Raw genomic sequence first — 23,408 nt, 5'->3', positions numbered from 1 at the left:
CAAATCTTCTGAAAATATGGCTAGGGCGTAACAGGTTTAATACGCATTCGATTTAATGAAGTTAATTAGCTAAAAAGCCAATACCATGGGAAATTATATGTAGTTTTTGATCAAATTGACTATTAAATTAGTCGACTAAGAAGTTCTCCACAGCCTCAGAGGATCACAGTCATCTCTTTCTTCTAAGTGTGTCTTTTTTCATGCAGTTACATCAGTGGTTTTCCTCAGCTTTGACTGATCATATCATTAGATTAGATTAGACAGGAGAATAAACTGGGTATAGAATATTTAAATTAGTGCTACTGAGTACTACGTAGTAATAGTGTTAATCAGATGTATGTACAGAGTTGTAGTATATAGGTATAAAGACACTATGGTAGTAGTCATACTGGCCAGCAGCCTAACTAGTAAGAGTAGGTAAGGGATATGTATAGCATTTTAACCATAAAACAAGGCAACACAATACAGTAATAATAATAATAACAAGACCACACAGTACCACAACAATAATAATGGCAACAATAACGACATTAGCAATAATAAAAATAATCTACAGAATCTATAGATATGTAAAAAGGATTATATAATTGATTCGATCCTTGCCCCACAATGGTGGAACGAACTTCCCACCACAATTAGGACAGCCGAAACCCGACCAATCTTTCGCCGTCGACTGAAGACACTTCTTCAATCAATATAAAAAATTAAAGAAAACTAACCCTCTTACTGTCATGCACTCTTCCTAATATACTAACATATACTCAACACTATAGCACTCAAGTCTTAACACTTTGTTGAACATTGTTACTCAGCTGATAGAGTTGTACCCTTCCTACTGACTTGTTGTACAAAACTTGTAAGTCGCTTTGGATAAAATGTCAGCTAAATAACAAAATGTAAATGTGATTATGCTCTTTTGTTTTTTTCAGGTGACTATCCTGTTTGCCGACCTCCACGCCTTCCTGGACAACATGAAGGCTCCGTGGGAGATGCTGGAGCTCAGGGTCCAGTACTATGAGCAGGTTATCAAGGCCATGCTGGAGAGCATTGGGGTGCCTCTGGACAAGCTCAAGTTTGTCAAGGGAACAGACTACCAGCTCAGCAGGTCAGTGTTAAAAACATCCAATCTGGCTTCGTTTTACATCGGTGATGTTTGCTTTCCATCTATAGATCAAACTCGTCAAGAATGTGAATATACCGATATATGTCGATACCTTCATCTTGTTGCCTCATGTCTCTGGAATGATCAGATTCAGATTCTGATTATTTTATTGTCACAGCTTTTTAAAATGTACATACATTCAGGAAAAACGTGAGATGCTTGTTTTTCCCGGCTCAACCGTAGTGGATTTGTAAACATAGTACACAACGTAGGGCTGGGCGATATAACAATAACGATAAATATCACGATATATTTTAATAATCGATATCGAATATCGAAATAATAAAAAAATTGTTTTTTTTTTCTTCCTTTTTATTATATATTTTTTTTGTGACCTGCAACAGGGCAGTTTTAAAACCAGAGACAGTGGACAGACTTGTCTTTCTTGCCTGCAACTTAAAGTAATGGCTTTGCTTGTCCAAATGACAATACTGACCAAATTGAGATTTATTTTTCTCTTGTCCATTTATTTTGTTTGCTTTCTAATTTAAAATACAGTTTGAACACGGTCATATGCACACGTTCACAACACACATATATGCATGTACACATAAAACATATACATAGGTAAAGCACACGCACATATGGGTAGGTAGAACACACGTATATATAGCACACGAGATAAGGCGCACACGTGAAAGCCACACTTATTTTATTTTGTTTTATTTATTTTATTTTCTATTGTCATTTCCTTATTTAATTTGTATTGTCTTTTTTCTTTTCTGTTTGCCTGTCTTGTAATGTTATTACTGTTGTTAGTGTCATTATTTTTATTATTATTGACGGTATTGTATTGTGATGTCTTGTTCTATGTTGAAAATTGAAAATAAAAACATTAAAAAAAAAAAAAAAAAAAAAAAAAAACAGTTTGAAACCGTCTGTACACAGTAGGCTATGTGTGCTAGCAGAACTAGACTCCAGTCACGAGTCACGGTGCACATGTGCGGTGGTTTGTCCACCAAAAAAGTGCCAAAAGATAGAAAATAAACTAGCAGAGCCAGAACTGTTCAACTCCCCTGGAGCCACAGCCAGCAGAGAAGCCGGTTTACTTTCGCTTTTAAACCAGCTGCAGCCTGAGAACTGGAGTGTGAGGGGATGTAACACTAAAGATGGCGGCAACGACAAAGAATTGCTGCAAAATAAACATACATCTGTTGTAAAAAAAGAAAGAAAAAAAAATCAAAAAAAAAAGTTTAATTTCTTTTTATCTTTTTTTTATACTTATAACAATTTAGATAATTATCGATATCGAGAAATATGATAACATTATCATATCGTTATCGCGATATGATTTTTTTCCATATCGCCCAGCCCTAACACAACGTATATTCTATCTATACAAACTATTAACTATAAACTATAACTATAACTATAAATATAAACTATAACTATAAACTAACGTTGCGGCTTAGCTCTTGAGACACAGAACACATTATAGTGAGTTACATGTACGATTATCTAAATCTATGAAATGCCCTTTTAAGCCATTTTTGTGGGGTCTTTAAATGAAAAGGTATATTATTGGAACTGTATATTTGTCTGCTCTGCAACACATACTAAACAGAGTCCCCCGTCTCGACGGTCTTGATCGCTGTCCTGACCAACATGACCTAAACTCACTGTTGTGTCTTGTCTTCTTACTGCCTCTGTCAGAGAATACACTCTGGATGTGTACCGGCTGTCCTCCATGGTGACGGAACACGACGCCAAGAAGGCTGGAGCTGAGGTGGTGAAGCAGGTGGAGCACCCCCTGCTGAGCGGCCTGCTCTACCCTGGGTTACAGGTAACCTTATTAACAAGGGTTGCCGCGGTGATGTGAAAGTTCCTATGACTAATAAACTTATGACAACACTGGCATCACCGGTGACACCGGACATGTTACAAAATCAATATCTGTAGTGCGCTTACCTTGTTCTTTAACACTTTCTGTCGTTCACGTAGTTCTACGTTTCTGTGGCCCGACTGTTGAGTGCCGGAAACGTAGATCTACGTTTCTGTTTCGTCATTTCTTTTATTCGCTATTGCCATTCATAACCCATCACGGCACCTTGTGCATGCTGTCCTGAATGTGTCTGAGATCGCAGACTGTCAATGCCGCCGCCTAGGGCTGGGCGATATGGCCTCTAAATGATATCGCGATTTTTTTTGGCCATATCACGATACACGATATATATCGCGATATTTTGACATTTCCTCTAAAGCACTTAAAAATGCTTGATTTAACCCTTTGATGCATACAGTCACGCCAATATGATGATTATAATAACAGGGTTCGTACGGGTGCTGGAAATCCTTGAAAATGCTTGTATTTCAATGTGGTGTTTTCAAGGTTTGAAAAGTGCTTGAATTGTGTATAAAGTGCTGGAAAGTTAGTGAAATTGTAATTGCACTGTATATACTTTCATAATAAATCGCTATCTGACTGAATAGTTAGGTTTTTAGAAATCAAATAATCTATAAAAGAAAGAAAGAAAATTTCGGAGTAATTTGTTATATGGTTATAATAAAAGCTTTTCTATACATTTGTCTGATTGATTGATTGAAAACTTTATTAACCCTTTGATCGCCGGGGTTAAATTCATAATTTACCATCCCTCGCCAGCCCTATTTAACATGGAGAAGTTCCCCTTCTTTGCAGGGCTATAACTTTTTAAATTGTATTGCTAAATTGACATTACCATGGCCCATTCAAAGTCCTATATCTATTGTTCAGGGTGTAGCAACCTTTTATTTTTTCATTCACATATTCATACTAAAATTAGGGATGCACGATATTGATTTTTTGACACCGATACCGATAACTTTATGCTCCTCAAGCCGATACCGATAACCGATATTTATTGTATTATAATATTTTCTTTAACACTTTGGCTGCCTAAGGTTAAATTCATGATATACCATAGATTGCCAGCGCTATTTAGATAGATAGATAGATAGATACTTTATTAATCCCCTTGGGGAAATTCAGGGTATCTCGCAGCTCACATAGTATACAGACATTGACCATTCCCATACAGTAGTTACACGTTATGTCTGCATCATGAATTAAAATAAGTACATGATAAAATTCAATTAAATCATACCCATCAATATTAAAATTAAAATTAAAATAGTAGCGTGATTAGATAAAAGCAGGTGTATAAAAACAGGTGTAAAAACAGATGTAAAAACACGTGTAAAAACAGGTGTAAAAACAGGTGTAACTATAATACGCTGTTGTACAGTCTGATGGCTGTGGGGACAAAGGACCTCCTGTGCCGCTCAGTCCGTGAGTGCAGGGAGATGAGCCGTCCGCTGCGACTGCTGCTCTGCCCCACCAGGGTGTGGTGGAGAGGGTGGTTGATATTGCCCATGATGGCCAGCAGCTTGCTCTGAGTGCGGCTCTCCACCACGGTCCCCAGTGGGTCCAGTCTCCTCCCTACCACTGAGCCAGCCTTCTTGACCAGCTTATCCAGCCGTCTGGTATCCCTGGCCGTGGTATTACCACCCCAACAGACAGCGGCGTAGAGGAGCACACTTGACACCACTGCCTGATAAAACATGTACAACATTTCCCCACACACATTAAAAGACCTGAGCCTCCTAAGGAAGAACAGCCTGCTCTGTCCTTTCTTGTAAAGTGCTTCCGCATTAGCAGCCCAGGCCAGCTTATCATCTAGGTGCACTCCTAAATATTTGTATGATTGCACCGTCTCAATGTTGTTTCCCCGTATGCTGACTGGTTGCAGAGGTGGTTTCGACCTGCGGAAATCCAGTACCATCTCCTTGGTCTTTTTTGCGTTCAGAAGAAGGCCGTTCCGTTCGCTCCAGTCGCTGAAGGCTCCCACCTGGTCCCTGTACTCTCCCTCCTGTCCCTTCCTCACACACGCCACAATCGCTGTGTCGTCCGAATATTTTTGGACGTGGCAAGACTCAGAGTTGTAATTGAAGTCTGCCGTGTAGAGGGTGAACAGAAACGGAGCGAGAACAGTCCCCTGTGGGGCCCCAGTGCTGCTGACCACTGTCTCCGAGACACAGTTGCCCATTCTGACAAACTGTGGTCGATCTGTCAGGTAATCTGTGATCCAGGAAGTGAAGGAGGGATCCACCCCCATCTTCCTGAGCTTGTCTTTAAGTATGGGAGGTTGAATAGTATTAAAAGCGCTCGAAAAATCAAAAAACATAATCCTCACATAACTCCCCGGCTCATCCAGGTAGGAGTAGGCCCGATGTAGCATGTAGAGGACCGCGTCGTCCACCCCGATGCTCTCCCGATACCCAAACTGCAGGGGGTCAAGGGCGTGTTCAGTCTGTGGCCTCAGATGGTGTAGAAGCAGCCTCTCCAGTGTCTTCATGATGTGTGACGTGAGGGCCACCGGTCTGTAGCCGTTGAGCTCGGCCGGGCGCCCAGCTTTGGGTACCGGCACAAGACATGATGTTTTCCACAGGACCGGCACCCTCATGTCCCGCAGGCTCATATTGAAGAGCTTCTGGAGCGGCTCAGCCAGTTGGTCTGCACAGAGCTTCAGCAGCCTCGAACACACACCATCCGGGCCAGCCGCCTTTCCTGGATGCAGAAAGTCCCCTTCTTTGCAGGGCTATAACTTTTTAAATTCTATTGCTACATTGCCATTATTAGGGCCCATTCAAAGTCCTATATGTATTGTTCATTGTGTAGCAACGTTAAACTTTTTCATTCACATATTCATAGTAAAGTATGGTCTAATGTATAAGTATGTTTTCATCTCTTTCTGCAGCTTTCTCCAGAACGTGATATATAGCCCCAAATGCATTATATTGATGATGAAATACAGTTTGATGGCAATCAGCGCGATATAAAAAATTCCAACTAGACGTACTTCTAGAAGTTACTACACGTCATCTGATGTTGACCGGATGGGCGAGGGGGCGTTTATAATTCCGTGGGCAGCGTTATACCAATCATCTAATGTGGGTCAAATGTTGATAATAGCAGTTAGTATCGAAGACGGTAACGTTACACGCTCAAACTCACCCCAGTCTCTGCGCGCCGTTGGGCGATCATCGTAGAGTAGAAATTCTATCATTATGGGATGGCGATTTACCCGGTCCATCTCCAGCTTGTATAATGGTATATACGTCCAAATCATGTTGTTTATCGAGTTATTGGCAATCGATCGCTATGTAGCGTGACGAGCCAGAGTCCCGGGACATGTACCGAGTGGCTGGAAGCAATACGGACGTCTAGCACAACCTCTATGGCACATCCTGTTTAAGCGATTGCGCCGATCGGCCACCAGATGGCGCTCCTGAACCGCCAGAGAGCTCAGTGGGTCCTGCTGGTGGATCTCAGGCCAGCGGAGGGGACATATGAATCCGATCGCAGATTTTTGAAACATTTACATTTACATTTAGTCATTTAGCTGACGCTTTTATCCAAAGCGACTTACAAGTTCTGTACGACAAGCCATCAGGAAGGGCACAACTCTATCAGCTGAGCAACAATGTTCATCAAAGTGTTGAGTGCTACAGTGTAGGTTAGTTTATTAGGACAAGTGCATGACAGTACGGTTAGTTAGGGTTAGATTTTTTTTTTTTTTTTTTATTCAGATAATGGTTGAAGAAGTGCGTCTTTAGTCGACGGCGAAAGATTGGACGTGATTCGGCTGTCCTAACTGGGGTGGGTAGTTCATTCCACCATTGTGGGGCAAGGACTGAGAATAGGCGACTTCTCTTTGATGACCCTCCCGGAGCTTGGATAGGAGTAGGTCTGAGGCGGCCAGAAGATGCAGAGCGTAGGGGTCTTGAGGGTGTGTAGTTAGAGACCATTGACCGGAGGTAGGCGGGAGCGGTTCCCTTTGCCGCACGGTATGCTAGGTCGAGGGCCTTGAAGCGGATTCGTGCAGCAATGGGGAGCCAGTGCAGGTCCCTAAGAAGTGGGGTGACATGGGCCGACTTCGGTAGGTTTGAGATCAGGCGGGCTGCTGCGTTCTGAATGAGTTGAAGAGGCTTAGTGGCAGTGGCCGGGAGGCCAGCGAGCAGTGCATTGCAGTAGTCGAGGCGGGAGATGACTGTTGATTGGACGAGGAGTTGGGTGGCTTCTTTTGTCAGGAAGGGGCGTATCCTTCTGACGTTGCTCAGGAGGAATCGGCAGGTTCTGGTCGTCGCTGCGATGTGAGCAGAGAAGTTCAACTGGTCGTCGAGGACAACACCAAGGTTCTTGGCGGTCGGGGACGCAGTCACAGCTGCATTCTCGACTGTGATTGAAAGGTCGGTTAGGGGGGAGGATTTGGCCGGCAGGTGGAGCAATTCTGTTTTGCTTAGGTTCAGTTTGAGGTGGTTGGACGTCATCCAGGCTGAGATGTCGGACAGACAGGCCGAGATCCGCTCAGAGACGTGGATATCTGAGGGAGGGAAGGAGAGGAAGAGTTGAGTATCGTCTGCATAACAATGGTAGGAGAAGCCATGAGACGTGATAATGTTACCCAGTGATTTAGTGTAGAGGGAGAAGAGAAGGGGTCCTAAAACCGAGCCCTGGGGGACACCCGTCCGCAGGGGGCGGGTGGCCGACAGGGTCCCTCTCCATGACACTTGGTAGGAGCGGTCATTGAGGTATGATGACAGCCATGTCAGCGCAGAGCCAGCCACTCCCATTCCTGCGAGGGCCGCAAGGAGGATCTGGTGGTTGACTGTGTCGAAGGCTGCAGATAGATCTAGGAGAATCAGGACAGAGGAGAGGCCTTTCGCTTTTGCTAAGTGAAGTGCCTCTGTGACCGCAATGAGGGCTGTCTCTGTGGAGTGACCAGTCCTGAAGCCTGACTGATTAGGGTCTAGGAGGTCATTCTGTAAGAGATAAGCAGTAAGTTGGTTGGATACAGCACGTTCAAGTGTTTTAGAAAGGAAGGAGAGAAGAGAGACAGGACGGTAGTTGCCTATGACGGTAGGGTTCAGGGTTGGTTTTTTTATGAGCGGCGTGACTCTGGCTTGTTTTAGGGAGGTGGGGACCACCCCCGAGTTGAGTGAGGAGTTGATGGTTGCAGTTAGGAATGGGAGGATGTCTGGTGCTATGGTCTGGAGGAGTGGGGAGGGTAGCTGGTCCAGCTGGCAAGTAGTCGGACGGTTTGACGTTACCAGTGTCAGGGTCTCTGCTTCTGTAATGGGAGAGAAAGATGACAGAGTGAAGGATGAGGTTCTCGATTCAGCATTTGGAATGGGTGGGGGTTGGGAGAAGGAGCTGCGGATGTTCTCCACTTTTTCCTCAAAGAAGATCGCAAAGTCTTCGGCAGAGAAAGATGAGGGAGGGGGGGGTGGGGGGGGAGTGAGGAGGGAGGACATGGTAGCATGCAGTTTGCGAAGATTCTTGGCAGAGGCCTCGATCCTATGGTGGAAGAAAGAATATATATAAATATTGATATAAGGACGACGTAAAGCGTCCTCCGGCAACTTGAGCATGGCCGGGAATGACGTCTAAAGACGGTTCCCGGCACCCAAAGTGTTAACTGTATATATATATATATATATATATATATATATTTATCACATTTTTATTTTTTTTATTTTTTTTAGTATTTATAAGCTCCGACGTCATCGGTACTGCTATCGGTACTCGAGAAATTATGGAGTTTTTTTTTGAGGAATTTAAACGTCGCAAACTAATCTTGTTGGCAGTTGTCTGCACGGGGAGCTCTGTGCTCTCTGCCTGCTGTGATCTCTCCTCTCTTCCCCTCCCACACACACACACACACACTCACTCACACACACACACAGACACGGGTGCTGCGCTGCCGAGTAGGCTACAGACAGCTCTGCTCTCATAATGGCGGACAGAACGAAATGTTCAAAAGTCTGGGTCTATTTTACTAAAGTCGATCTATCTATCTCTCCTCCCTCGGTCTCTCTCTGCCTGCGCGAGCGGGCTGTGCTCTTACACACACTCACTCTCACACACACACACACACAGGTGCTGCCGAGTAGACAGCTCTGCTCTCGACAGCACCTGTGTGTGTGTGTGTGAGAGTGAGTGTGTGTAAGAGCACAGCCCCCTTGCGCAGGCAGAGAGAGACCGAGGGAGGAGAGATAGAAAACGGCCAACAAGATTAGTTTGCGACGTTTAAATTCCTCAAAAAAAGTCTGGGTCTATTTTACTAAAGTCGATGCTGACAACGCTCGTTGCCACAAGTGCAACAAGACATTTGCCAGTAATGTATAAGCGCTGGTACTTGTCAATGTGGCTGGCGGGGAGATAACGTTAGCTCCGAGTAGAGTAATGGCTGACAATCCGGAGGTAAATAAACGAACGAGAGCTTCTGATTGGTGGTAAGAAGAAGAGGTGGGTGCAAGCCGTGGGACGTAATTGGCAGATCGACTGTCTGTCTCCGAATGTAACGTGACTACGTCACAGCCAAGAAAGGGAGCGCTGGATTTGTGAAAAACTCCCTGTTCCTAAACCACACGCTATCAGTTTTACCACAGTACTGGCAAAACGGGAGGAGGCTATAATAAAAACAAGCGCCCTTCATCCAAATCCACCAACACCGGATTTCTTTTAACCAAAAAATTTATTATATGTTATCGGAGCTATCAATAACGTTATCGAGTTTATCGGGATGACGTCATAATTGCTGATATCGGCCCGATAATTATCAGCCCGATAATTATCGTGCATCCCTAACTAAAATACGGTCTAAAGTATAAGTATGTTTTTATCGTTTTCTGCAGCTTTCTCCAGAACGTGATTTATAGCCCTAAATGCATTATATTGATGATTGTATACAGTTTGATAGCAATCGGCGCGAGATAAAAAATTTCAACTGGACGTGGTTCTAGAAGTTACTACGTATGATCTGATGTTGACCGGATGGGCGGGGGGTCGTTTATAATTCCGTGGGCAACGTTATATCATTCATCTAGTGTGGGTGATATGATCATTGGAGCAGTTAGTATAGAAGACATTACAAAATAACGCTGAAACTCACCGTAGCTTCCTCTCGCTGTTGGGAGATGAGCGTGGAACAGAATTTTTTCTATTATGGGATATAGAAATACCCGATCCATTTCCAGGTTGTATAATAGTATATACGTCCAAATCATGTTGTTTATCGAGTTATTGGCAACGGATCGATATCCATTGTGTCGAGCTCGAGTCCCGGGACCTATAGCGAGTGATCGGACCAAATTGAAATGAGCACCAACTTCCACTTCCCTGTTTCTTCCCTGGGCGATCTGCCGATCGGCCACCAGATGGCGCTCTTGAACCGCTAGAGAGTTGACAGGGGCTCACCAGTACATATAATGTCTCCGGGGGAGAAATATGATTTCGATAACAGATTTTTGAAATATTTATATCAAAGACGCTGTACAGCGTCATTGGCAGAATAAGCATGGCGGGGAATGACGTGTTTCAGCGTCAACGGCGATTAAAGGGTTAACAGATTGCAGAATGGGTACAATACAGTACAGCTCAGTGGACTGGAGGATGAAGACCAGAAAAAGACTTTCGGCTTTTTTACATAAGGGTCCTCCATATCAAAACATTTAGAGACATACAAATATACAGTAGTTTCATAAGAAAAATGTAAAAAAAATTATAATACTTTTTTTTTTGCCACAAATATCTATCGGTATCGGCCGATTGTGTTAGTTGAACAATCGGTATCGGTGGCAAATTTTCATATCGGTGCATCCCTAGAAATTACAATTGCATGTCATTTAAGGTCCGCGCTGGTCATGTGTCAAGTCTCATCTCAGCCGCAACGTGACAACATATACTTGATGTTCACGATATAGTAATTTACTACATCTCATGTAGAACAAGCCGCGATACATCGAGTATACTCGATATATCGCCCAGCCCTACCGCCGCCTAACGCCTTGCGGCCGCTATTGCACTCCATTTGAAACGATGTAGTTTGTTTTCTCGGCCGAGCTGCGACGTGGGGGCGGGTTCTAAACACTCCGGCAAGACAAGCGGTCACCAAGGTTGCCTCGACGAGTTCATCCGCCCGCCCGTTCATGTGCAATGCTAGATAACGTCGGACAAACGATTGCGATGAATATTTGGAATGGCGATCAGATAATTGGATTATTCTTTTTGCAGTACATCAGAGACAAGGTAAGGACTATATATTACCAATCTTGCGTTGATCCGATATTTTCTTTCCCACGATCGAAGCGTGTCTGTGTGGTATGTGTGTGTGCTGTGTCCCGTTGGTCACATCGTGGCACGGATGGGCACCCCGCTCCAAACCACCTTTCATGCGTGCATGATGAAAGATAATACCGATAATCTAGCGTTGATTTCAGATTGATTGTTGATCCAAGCGAGGAATGGCAACGTGTTTATTGAATTACACAAAAACGCTGTTTTCGCGTCTTTTTCTGGGATTACTCAGAATCACTCAAACTATACTCATATTCACCACGGTATAAAAGGGAAATGTATAGATGAAAAAATTATCTGTTTTTTTGCACGTTGACCGGAAGAAACCCACTGACAATCGACGGCGTTATTCGATCCATAGCTATAATATAAAATATAGGTTTAGTTCTACAAACAAGGTGAGCGCTTACATGGGGTTAATGGGTGGCAAGGCCTATGTGCTTCCCGGAAGGGGCGTGGCACCCAACCAAGTGTTAACATCCACTGTGTCTGTTCGTCTACGTCTGTTTTTAATACATTTTCCATGAGGAATGTCCATTTGTTGGACAGATAGAGTTGACAAAGCTGTTATATAAATGCAGCCATTTGAGAGTATCAGGGCAGGCTTACATCCATTGATATTGAGTTGATATTGATTTAAAAACACAATACATGATCATGCGATTTATTTTGTGTGGTGTGTTACAACAATAAATAACAACATTTTCAAAATAATAGTAGTTGAAATTTAGTAGTTGAATTTTACAACTGAAATTAAATGTTTTGTTATTACAGAGAGTTAAGTACCGAAAAAGGGTACCGTTGGGTACCAATACCGAATTCCAGGAACTGATAATGGTACTGATATCAGTTCAAAAACTGAACGGCACCTAACCCTAAGGCTAACCCAGTTGTTGTTTGAAGGCTGGGGCAGTAGGAGGCTGAGGCAGTAGGAGGCTGAGGCAGTAGGAGGCAGTAGGAGGCTGAGGTAGTAGGAGGCTGAGGCAGTAGGAGGCTGAGGCAGTAGGAGGCTGAGGTAGTAGGAGGCAGTAGGAGGCTGAGGTAGTAGGAGGCAGTAGGAGGCTGAGGTAGTAGGAGGCTGAGGCAGTAGGAGGCAGTAGGAGGCTGAGGTAGTAGGAGGCAGTAGGAGGCTGAGGTAGTAGGAGGCTGAGGTAGTAGGAGGCAGTAGGAGGCTGAGGTAGTAGGAGGCTGAGGTAGTAGGAGGCTGAGGCAGTAGGAGGCTGAGGTAGTAGGAGGCAGTAGGAGGCTGAGGTAGTAGGAGGCTGAGGTAGTAGGAGGCTGAGGCAGTAGGAGGCTGAGGCAGTAGGAGGCTGAGGTAGTAGGAGGCTGAGGCAGTAGGAGGCTGAGGTAGTAGGAGGCTGAGGTAGTAGGAGGCTGAGGTAGTAGGAGGCTGAGGCAGTAGGAGGCTGAGGTAGTAGGAGGCTGAGGTAGTAGGAGGCTGGGGCAGTAGGAGGCTGAGGCAGTAGGAGGCTGGGGCAGTAGGAGGCTGAGGCAGTAGGCGGCTGAGGTAGTAGGAGGTAGTAGGAGGCTGAGGCTGAGGTAGTAGGAGGCTGAGGTAGTAGGAGGCAGTAGGAGGCTGAGGTAGTAGGAGGGTGAGGTAGTAGGAGGCTGAGGCAGTAGGAGGCTGAGACAGTAGGAGGCTGAGGTAGTAGGAGGCTGAGGCAGTAGGAGGCTGAGGCAGTAGGAGGCTGGGGCAGTAGGAGGCTGAGGCTGAGGCACTGAGGCAGTAGGAGGCTGAGGCACTGAGGCAGTAGGAGGCTGAGGCACTGAGGCAGTAGGAGGCTGAGGCACTGAGGCAGTAGGAGGCTGAGGCAGTAGGAGACTGAGGCAGTAGGAGGCTGAGGCAGTAGGAGGCTGAGGCAGTAGGAGGCTGAGGCACTGAGGCAGTAGGAGGCTGAGGCAGTAGGAGGCTGAGGCACTGAGGCAGTAGGAGGCTGAGGCACTGAGGCAGTAGGAGGCTGAGACACTGAGGCAGTAGGAGGCTGAGGCACTGAGGCAGTAGGAGGCTGAGGCACTGAGGCAGTAGGAGGCTGGGGCAGTAGGAGGCTGAGACAGTAGAAGGCTGAGGTAGTAGGAGGCTGGGGCAGTAGGAGACTGAGACAGTAGGAGGCTGGGGCAGTAGGAGGCTGAGACAGTAGGAGGCTGAGGTAGTAGGAGGCTGGGGCAGTAGGAGACTGAGACAGTAGGAGACTGAGGCAGTAGGAGGCTGAGGCAGTAGGAGGCTGAGGTAGTAGGAGGCTGAGGTAGTAGGAGACTGAGGCAGTAGGAGGCTGAGGTAGTAGGAGGCTGGGGCAGTAGGAGACTGAGACAGTAGGAGGCTGGGGCAGTAGGAGGCTGAGGCAGTAGGAGGCTGAGACACTGAGGCAGTAGGAGGCTGGGGCAGTAGGAGGCTGGGGCAGTAGGAGGCTGGGGCAGTAGGAGGCTGAGGTAGTAGGAGGCTGGGGCAGTAGGAGGCTGAGGCAGTAGGAGGCTGAGACACTGAGGCAGTAGGAGGCTGGGGCAGTAGGAGGCTGGGGCAGTAGGAGACTGAGACAGTAGGAGACTGAGGCAGTAGGAGGCTGAGGCAGTAGGAGGCTGAGGTAGTAGGAGGCTGAGGTAGTAGGAGACTGAGGCAGTAGGAGGCTGAGGTAGTAGGAGGCTGGGGCAGTAGGAGACTGAGACAGTAGGAGGCTGGGGCAGTAGGAGGCTGAGGCAGTAGGAGGCTGAGACACTGAGGCAGTAGGAGGCTGGGGCAGTAGGAGGCTGGGGCAGTAGGAGGCTGGGGCAGTAGGAGGCTGGGGCAGTAGGAGGCTGAGGTAGTAGGAGGCTGGGGCAGTAGGAGGCTGAGGCAGTAGGAGGCTGAGACACTGAGGCAGTAGGAGGCTGGGGCAGTAGGAGGCTGGGGCAGTAGGAGGCTGGGGCAGTAGGAGACTGAGACAGTAGGAGGCTGGGGCAGTAGGAGGCTGAGGCAGTAGGAGGCTGAGGCACTGAGGCAGTAGGAGGCTGGGGCACTGAGGCAGTAGGAGGCTGGGGCACTGAGGCAGTAGGAGGCTAACCCAGCTGTGACTCTTCCCCACAGGCTCTGGATGAGGAGTATCTTAAGGTGGACGCTCAGTTTGGAGGAGTTGACCAGAGGAAGATCTTCACTCTGGCAGAGAAGGTAATGCCGTTCATTATCATCATCATCATTATCATCCTCTTCCTTGTTGTCGTTTTCTTTCGGTTTCACCCATTGAATTGAAAGCTTCCATGGGTTTGATGCAGTGTTGCCTCATCGTCCCTAGAGCCCACTCAACACAATCAACACTTTAAACATACAATGGTGAAAGCAGGACATTTCTCAGTTTCTATAAAGTTTTTTACATTCTATAACAATTTAACCGGTACCGGACAGAGATTTATTTCACGTTTTCAAATGTAGCCAAGAGTAAAGACCCTAACCCTATCAAAACAGTAGTCAAAGTGTATAATTTGCATTGCATCGGAAATCGGATGATTTAGAGGCGAGGACATGATGCCGTCATGAAATCATTGTAGTCCAGAGAAAGAGGAGGCCCAGGGCTTTCGATGGACGTCTACATTTCATACTCAGCTCACACCAGTCGCAGACAATGGAAGGCAAACCATTTCTTTCTTACAAATATTGATGTGAATGTTGTGTTGATATCTCATGGGTCGAACAAACCTCAACGTTATTGCCATAAAATGTCAACAGCGCACGTCTTAAAAAGGTGTTGCCGAATTTCTATCAGCATGTGACCTGTCCCACCAGAGGCGAGAATATATTAGACCATGTATACTCGCAATTTAAGAATTTAAGAATGGGTACAAGTCACAGGCTCTTAGCCCATTCGGTAAGTCCGATCACGCCGCCATTTTTCTTTTGCCAAATTATAAACAAAGTCTCAAGCGAACGCCGGTGGTCTCGCGAGAGGTTAAGCGTTGGACCGTGACATCAGAGGAGACACTCCAAGCTGCACTTGAATGCACAGACTGGAGGGTATTCCGTGATAACACAGCCAATATTAACGAATACAGCGGTGCTTGACTTTGTCTGTACTCTGGTAGAAGAAACAATCCCCTCTACCACAATTAGAATCTACCCAAATCAAAAGCCCTGGGTAGATAAATCCGTCCGTGAGGCTCTGAAAGTGCGCACATCAGCCTACAACTCCGGCCTGGTGACAGGCAACATGGAAGAACACAAGACGGCAAGATACAACGTCAGGAGAGCAGTAATAGAGGCAAAACGGCGTTACAGGGATAAAGTTGAACTTCAGTTTGAACAGGCTGACTCTAGAGGCATGTGGCAGGGCCTCAGAACAATGACAGATTACAAAGGCACCTCCCTCAAGCTGAACAGTGACATATCCTTAGCAAATGATCTCAACTCCTTCTATGCGAGGTTTGAGGCTGTGAATAACAACACCAGCCCTACAAACCACGGCAATGGGGGGGGGGGGCTCTGCTGATGGAGACTCAGTGTTCAGGGTAACAGAGCATGAGGTGAGACGGATCTTTAAAAAAGTGAATATCAGGAAGGCAGCAGGACCGGACGGCATCCCCGGCCGCGTCCTAAAAGTCTGTGCCGACCAACTGGCCCCGGTATTCATTGACATCTTCAACCTGTCCTTGGAACAGGCTGTCATCCCCACCTGTCTGAAGAAGTCCACCATCATCCCTGTACCCAAAAAATCTACGCCCGCTTGCCTCAACGACTACCGCCCTGTAGCCCTCACCTCCATAGCCATGAAGTGCTTTGAGAAGCTAGTGAAGGGCTACATCTGTTCCTCCCTCTCCATCAACCTGGACCCCCTGCAATTTGCATATCGCCCCAACAGGTCCACGGAGGACGCCATAGCCCATGTGCTGCACACAGCAGCATCACACCTGGACAAGAGGCAGGGGAACTATGTGAGAATGCTGTTCATCGACTACAGCTCAGCATTCAATACCATAGTCCCCTCCAAACTCATAGCCAAGCTCAGGGACCTGGGCTTGAACTATGATCTCTGCCAGTGGGTCTTGGACTTCCTGACGGGCAGACCCCAGGTGGTAAGAGCAGGCAACTGCACCTCCTCATCCATCACGCTCAACATAGGGGCCCCCCAGGGCTGTGTTCTGAGCCCCCTCCTCTACTCCCTGTACACACATGACTGCGTGGCACAGCGGAACAACAACACAATCATCAAATTTGCTGATGACACAGTAGTGGTGGGCCTGATCTCTGCCAACGACGAGAGGGCCTACCTGGAAGAGGTAGAAAATCTGTCACAGTGGTATAGGGAGAACTGCCTCTCCCTGAACGTCAGCAAAACAAAAGAGATTATTGTGGACTTCAGGAGGTCGGGGGTCAAGGACTACAGCCCCCTCAGCATCGACGGGGCACCGGTTGAGAGAGTGAACAGTTTCAAGTACCTCGGAGCCCACATATCCGAGGACTTGACATGGACCACACACATTGACAGTGTTGTGAAGAAGGCACGACAACGCCTCTACTTCCTCAGGCGCCTAAGGAAGTTCCAAGTCAGTCAGAAGATCCTTAGGAACTTCTACTCATGTACAATAGAGAGCATCCTGACTGGCAACATCACCTCCTGGTTTGGGAATAGCACTGCACAAGACCGTAGCAGACTACAAAGAGTGACACGTTCAGCCGAACGCACAATTGGAGGGGGGCTTCCCACCCTCCAGAACATTTACAACAAGCGGTGCAGGGGGAAGGCTAAGAGAATTATTAAGGACTCGAGCCACCCGAACAACTGCCTCTTTGAACTGCTGCGGTCAGGCAAGCGATACCGGAGTCTTAAGGCGAGCACAGAAAGACTCAGAAGAAGCTTCTATCCCCAGGCCATCAGGCTGCTAAACGAACAATAAACACTATGCAACAACCATCAAATGCACACAGCACACACACCCACACGCACACACTCACTTAAACAAACAACACACTGCAGCACCCACTCTCCACACTTTAGATCACACAAACACACTTTATATTTATTGATAAAGGATTTGCACTACAACTCGTACACCTACTGTAAATTGTACCTAAATTGCACCTCATCCCATTTCTGCCTTGCACTATATAGTATTGTATATTAAGGTGCTCCCATAGTCGAGCAGACTGTACACAGAGCAGACTCCGCGGAGGTCCGCGCGGCTATTTGAGCTTTGATCTCAGCGGACAGCAGACCCACAGGTGCGAAGCTCCTATTTCCTGACGCGCGGACATCCGCGCCGCTGACTTGGTGTCACACAAAACACTGCTCTGCGTTTTGGTTGACATCGAACTGCATTAAATGTGACACTGCGCGAGCGATTGGTGGCGCGAGGAGAGAGATGAGCCCGTGAAGCGCGCTCTCTCTCTCTCTCTCTCTGTCTCTCTCTCTCTCTCTCTCCCTCTCCCTCCCTCTCTCTCTCTCCCGCTGATAATGTTCCCTCTGATCTGCCAGTACAGTAGAACAGACAGAATTGTGGGAAATGTAGTAAAACTGGTGCGAGAAATGTAGGAAATAGACCGCGGACGTCCGCTGAGATCTGCTCGACTATGAAAGCTCAAAGAGCCGCGCGGACCTCCGCGGAGTCTGCTCTGTGTACAGTCTGCTCGACTATGGGAGCGCCTTTAGTACACTGCATAGTATTGTATATTATATGTTAACTCAGTTACGTCTATTCTGCATCGAACATTGTACATATGTCTATACTGAACACTGTGACCTCATTTTTTTTTACTTCTAATTTACATACTATACTATGTTATTTTATTTCATACTTATCCTGTCTTGCACAGTCTCTGGAGCGTAACAGTAAGAAGCATTTTGTATAAAAGTATTCTGTACTTCTATATGACAACTATTAAAGAAACTTGAACTTGAAACTTGAACTTGAAATACAACGTATATTGTTTCTTTACCTTTCTGTGAACATCTAGTAAAAAAAAGTGATTTTTGACCCAGCTGTCACCATTATACAAAAGTAACTGTATTTAGTTTGATTTCATTCACTTTGCTGCCCTCTATCGGGCGCCTGGCGGTACTACATCCGACGGGGGATATCTTGGCCGTTAACACAATCGCGGCCACTGGGATGAGTAATAAATCTCTAGAGGACCGGGAAATGTAAACAGACGTGGGGCTGTTTGTAGAGCTAAATCTATACTTTATAGTATTGCTATCTGTCCATTCTCATTGTCAATTGAGACCATAAACCGTCCCTTCAAAATGGCTTAAAGAAAGAAAAAAAATCATCAATACGTTCTCATTTTATAGCGCCGTGAATATAAGCGTTATGCGGGATTTGGTCTAGTATATTTCCTGGAAGGCGAGATACAGGGCTAATAGCTACTACCGTTATATCCAATGGCATTTCCGTTATACATATGCTACAGAAATAACTCAAACTGCATATGATCGGCACAATCCTCAAGCATGTATGCATGAAAGGGGGGGGCGGGGGACGTCGTTTCTTATTATTGATTACCAATAACCGTGTTCGTCTAAGTAGCCACATAGGCCGATCGTATCGTATCATAACAAGGCTCGATCGGGCTGTAATTTACGTGAAAAAGATCTTACCATGAGCCGGTTGGATCCCCCTGAGCATTTCCCCGTTATCGATCGCCATCTGGTAGATCGATATGTCCATTGGCTGATGATAAATCCCCTTATTGCATAGTGAAATCCGCATTCCAAAACGTAATCCAAGCTACATGCTGCACATCCAGAATCCTGCTAACTGAAAACTGAAAGTAAAAAAAAAGACTGCTCCGTTCAGCCACAGGGCACACTGCATTATTGCGATAGCGCCCCTAAGAGGATCTGGCCGGTATTGCACTTTCTCGAATTCAAAGAGTAGGGTACATCTGCAGTGCATCTCGGCGACCTTGAATAGGTTATTAAAATGGAATAAAAGCAAAAACAACTTGCCACGGATATGTCCGTGCTTCTGTCCACAACGGGTGGAATCGAAACACGGAGATCTCCGTGGTCCTGGGACCATTGTGTTAAAAAGAGCCATCACTTGACCATATAAGGCCTGATATTCTATATTCATATTTCATATTGCATGTGTCCAGATGGCAAAATTCAGTACTGTATCCACAAAAAAACCTAAAAACCCTACCCTAAATGATCTGCCCTTTGGAAAACGAAAAAATAATGTTGGTGAGTCATCCAGGAAACGGGGGTGTATACTAATACTAACTACCACCTAAACGGTGTATATAATGCCATACATACGTTATGTATACTGCACCTGTGTATACTGTATACTTACTTACTCACATTATTTATACATTAAGTTATATATACAATCGTATATATTTAGATTCTAGTGTTTATAGTAATCATATTTATTGTAATGTATAATACAACTGATGGGGCATACAGACCCTCATCTGCACCTTGATTACACTGCCTACTTGCTCATATGCGTATATTGAGAGTTAATTATATTGTTTACACTACCTATTTTTACTTTTCTACTGTACTATAATTTGATTGCCTGTATAATGTCTTCTACTATTACCATGCCCATACCTGTACCTCCCCCCCTCCTCCCCCATGCTGCTATGATGCCTGAATTTCCCCAAGGGGATCAATAAAGGAATGTCTTATCTTATCTCTTAATATCCACGACAAGTCCCTCCCTAGCTTCCTGTTTCTACAGGAAACACATGAATATATGGAATCAAATAGCATTCTGCTAGCTGTTTCATGGGGACTTTAAAGATATATACGGTTGTCACCTGACAGCAGCACCCCACCCTCCCTGCCTTGTCTTCTCAGCGCTCCGTTACTCCCTCAACTCAGCAGCTCGGATGTAGTTGATATTTAGTGCTAACACACTGATCTGTTTGTTTGTTTGTTTGTCTGCAGTATTTGCCCACTTTAGGCTACGCCAAGCGCAGCCATCTGATGAACCCCATGGTTCCAGGGCTGACGGGGGCCAAGATGAGCTCCTCAGAAGAAGTAAGTTACCATGGCAAGTGGCAACGCGTCGACAAGCGTAGAAACACAGAGCACAGGTTTATCTCCAAGCTAGTCACCTTGATCTAAAGAAAAATTCCAAAAACAGTGCCGTTTGGTTGTGAATTAAACTGGTTATATAGAAGTGTAACCTACAACTCACTAGCAAACGTTATAATAATAATAATAATAATAATAATAATAATAATAATAATAATAATAATAATAATAATAATAATAATAATAATAATAATAATAATAATAAATTGAATTTGTATTGCACTTTTTGTTCGCTGGGATCCCAAAGTGCCAAGTTACGTTAAATTGTAACTTGTCATAAAATGTCAGTAAAGTTAAAGGGGAACTATCTTATAAATGGCCTTTTTGAGTGTTTAGCATTGTTTCCTAGCTATGTGAACTTATATTAATATGATCTATGTCTCTAATTCTCATATTGGCGCATTCTTCCAATTCTCCTCTCACAATATTCACCCTCACTGAACTGAGTCATCTGAAAATGTGATGATTTGTGATGTCAGAGAGACTCAGCTGCATGATAATGTGGCTGTGTGGCATCAGGTACATGATGAGCTGCACACAGTGGTTGGAGCCCAGGCTCAAAACGGCTTAAGATCTTGAGGTAGAAAAATGCTGTTTTTGAGGACTTGATTAGAAATACAAAACAATGAATACAAAATTACAGAGGTGTTCCATAGACTCACAGGAATTGTGTAAAAGTGCCCAAATAGTGAAAGAAATAGTAAAATAGTTCCCCTTTAAATGATTTTCCAGCTCTCATTGCTTGTCTGTGAGGTGGCCAGCACAGTAGTTACAGAGTTATTCAGCCGAAAGTACGTTTCACTACACGCACCAATGAGATGGAACACTCGTCTGTCCTGATTAATATCGTAACATTAACGTGACTGTAAATCCGTTTGCGTTTCTCTCTCCCCCATCTGCAGGAATCAAAGATCGACTTGTTGGACAAGAAGGAGGACGTGAAGAAGAAGCTGAAGAAGGCGTTCTGTGAGCCGGGCAACATAGAGAACAATGGAGTCCTCTCTTTCGTCAAACACGTCCTCTTCCCTCTAGTAGGAGGTACGGCCGGGTCATTAATCCAGGTCCATTAGGATGTTGGGCTTCCCATGATTATGAAAACAAGAGGATCGAGATGAAACGATTATCGTGCAGCGCGCCGTGTAGCTCTCGTCTTGTCTTGTGCTGTAAATGCAAACCGTGGTTTCTCGTGTTGAGGGGGGGGGGGGGGGGGGGGGGGAGGAGGAGGAGGAGGAGGAAACCACGGCGTGTTTCTTGAAAGATCTTCTGTAGTCGAGAAGAAAAGTAAAACAAATTCAGTCGTCGTCATACAATGTTCTCAAATCATCGAGTAACCGTGTGTTTTAATAATCGTGATTTCAATATCAATCAAAATAATCCGGATTATGATTTTTGCCACAATCGAGCAGCCCTAGCAGGAGGTAAATTCACAGAGTAGTCGCACGGCGGTTACAGTCAAAACGGATCTCCGTGAGCATTTGCAAAGATGCTGAAATGAATAAGGCTGAGACCACATATCGATATATTTGCATTATGTAAAAAAAAAATATATATATATATATATATATACTTTAAATACTTTATACTAAAATACTAGGTCTTGTGGCATGTTTTAGTTAAAACATCCCCATTTCATGTAAATTCAGTTGAATTGCAACTCTGCACTGTGCATTCAATATGCAGTGCACTCCATCATATCCAGAGACCACCGACTATTAAATGTGAAGGATCACTGTGGTAGTTTTGAATGGGTTTTTGAAATCTGTAACACTAAAGATGGCAGCAACAACAAAGAATTGCGGCAAAAGAAACATAATAAAAACATGCGATAAAATAGGAAACAAGTATTATTGAGTTATCGCAGGGTCTTGTGTTTGGTCCTTTGTTTATTTCTCATGCTTTCCTCTGCTTCTCTGCTTCCTCTTTCGCTTCATCTTCTGTCTTTCCCCTGTAGAGTAGACAGAGGCTAAACGATGATCATATCTGATGTCATTATGTTTCAGATTTCACCATCAAAAGAGACCCCAAGTGGGGCGGAGACAAAGTCTACACTGTATTCGAGGAGGTGGAGAAGGACTTTGCAGAAGAGGTACAGTGTGACCTAGCCGGCCTCATTGAAATAACATTCAACTGTGGGAGAATCCTCCCGGATCAATGAAGGTAGACCGTCAGGTAGACTTGGTTAAACAAAGGTTTATTCAGAGTAAACATAGCTGGCTGACTCAACTGGGACACCAGCTGGTGTGTCCCCAGGTGAGCCCTCGAGTCCACTCAGGCGTGGCTCCTTATAGGGTGAGAGAGGGGAATTCTGGGTAGGCTTGGCCCAGGTCGGAATTGGATGAGGCTACATTTACATTTACATTTAGTCATTTAGCTGATGCTTTTATCGAAAGCGACTTACAAGTTCTATAAGTCGGAGGGGAAAAGGGGGAAGGAATCAGGAGGAGGAGGAATCAGGAGAAGGAGGGGTGAAGTAAGGAAGGGGGGGGGTGTGAGTTAGGGGGACATAGACGATAGGTGGGTGGATGGCGGAGGGTAGACAGAAACTTGGGTATTTGGAGGACAATAGGCTATGGTGGGTGGGTGGGGGGATCACACGTGGGAGGGGGGGTTGAAGGTGAGAGACGAAAGGTGAATGGATGGGGGAGGGTAAAGGGGTGGGGCTGGGGCTGGTTATTATTCTGCCACACAACCCTGCACCTCGGATGACATAGAGTCCATATATCCTCATGCTCTGACCTGACCCCTGACTTATTTTTTTTAGCTGGTCCACCCAGGAGACCTGAAGGCCGCAGTGGAGGTGGCGCTAAACAAACTGCTGGACCCAATCAGAAAGAAGTTTGAGTCGCCTGAGCTCCGCAAACTCACCAACTCCGCCTACCCCGACCCCTCAAAGAACAGTCAGTGTCATATCAATAAGCGATTAACATGATTTATGTAATTTGATGAAATGTGACATTTTCTGGAGGCTCCTGTAATTGCTTGAGACACCGTCTTTTTCACCCGTCTTTTTCATCGCTTACATCATTTCATCATACATTGGAACAACGCTCTGGCTAGCCAGCCTTAGCTAGCTTAATGTAAAGTTAATTTAAGTTTAGCCAACATGGACTAGTGTATTGCA

General features: G+C 45.4%; 1 protein-coding gene across 1 annotated transcript in view; it reads left to right on the top strand.

Annotated features, from left to right (window-relative positions):
• The window catches only part of yars1 (tyrosyl-tRNA synthetase 1), a 39,075-nt gene that overhangs the window by 6,264 nt on the left and 9,403 nt on the right, over positions 1 to 23,408 (top strand). Inside the window, exons 4-10 of the mRNA XM_084313581.1 lie at positions 930 to 1,105; positions 2,816 to 2,945; positions 14,338 to 14,418; positions 20,138 to 20,230; positions 21,190 to 21,325; positions 22,288 to 22,373; positions 23,049 to 23,184. Of these exons, the coding sequence (XP_084169707.1) occupies positions 930 to 1,105; positions 2,816 to 2,945; positions 14,338 to 14,418; positions 20,138 to 20,230; positions 21,190 to 21,325; positions 22,288 to 22,373; positions 23,049 to 23,184 (838 nt within the window). The remainder of the gene's footprint in view (positions 1 to 929; positions 1,106 to 2,815; positions 2,946 to 14,337; positions 14,419 to 20,137; positions 20,231 to 21,189; positions 21,326 to 22,287; positions 22,374 to 23,048; positions 23,185 to 23,408) is intronic.

This window comes from Notolepis coatsorum (assembly GCF_963971535.1).
Source record: "Notolepis coatsorum genome assembly, chromosome: 4".
In the NCBI taxonomy this organism is placed as follows: Eukaryota; Metazoa; Chordata; class Actinopteri; order Aulopiformes; family Paralepididae; genus Notolepis; species Notolepis coatsorum.
Note: the sequence above shows the minus strand (reverse complement) of the source record. Positions and strands in the feature narration are given on the sequence as shown.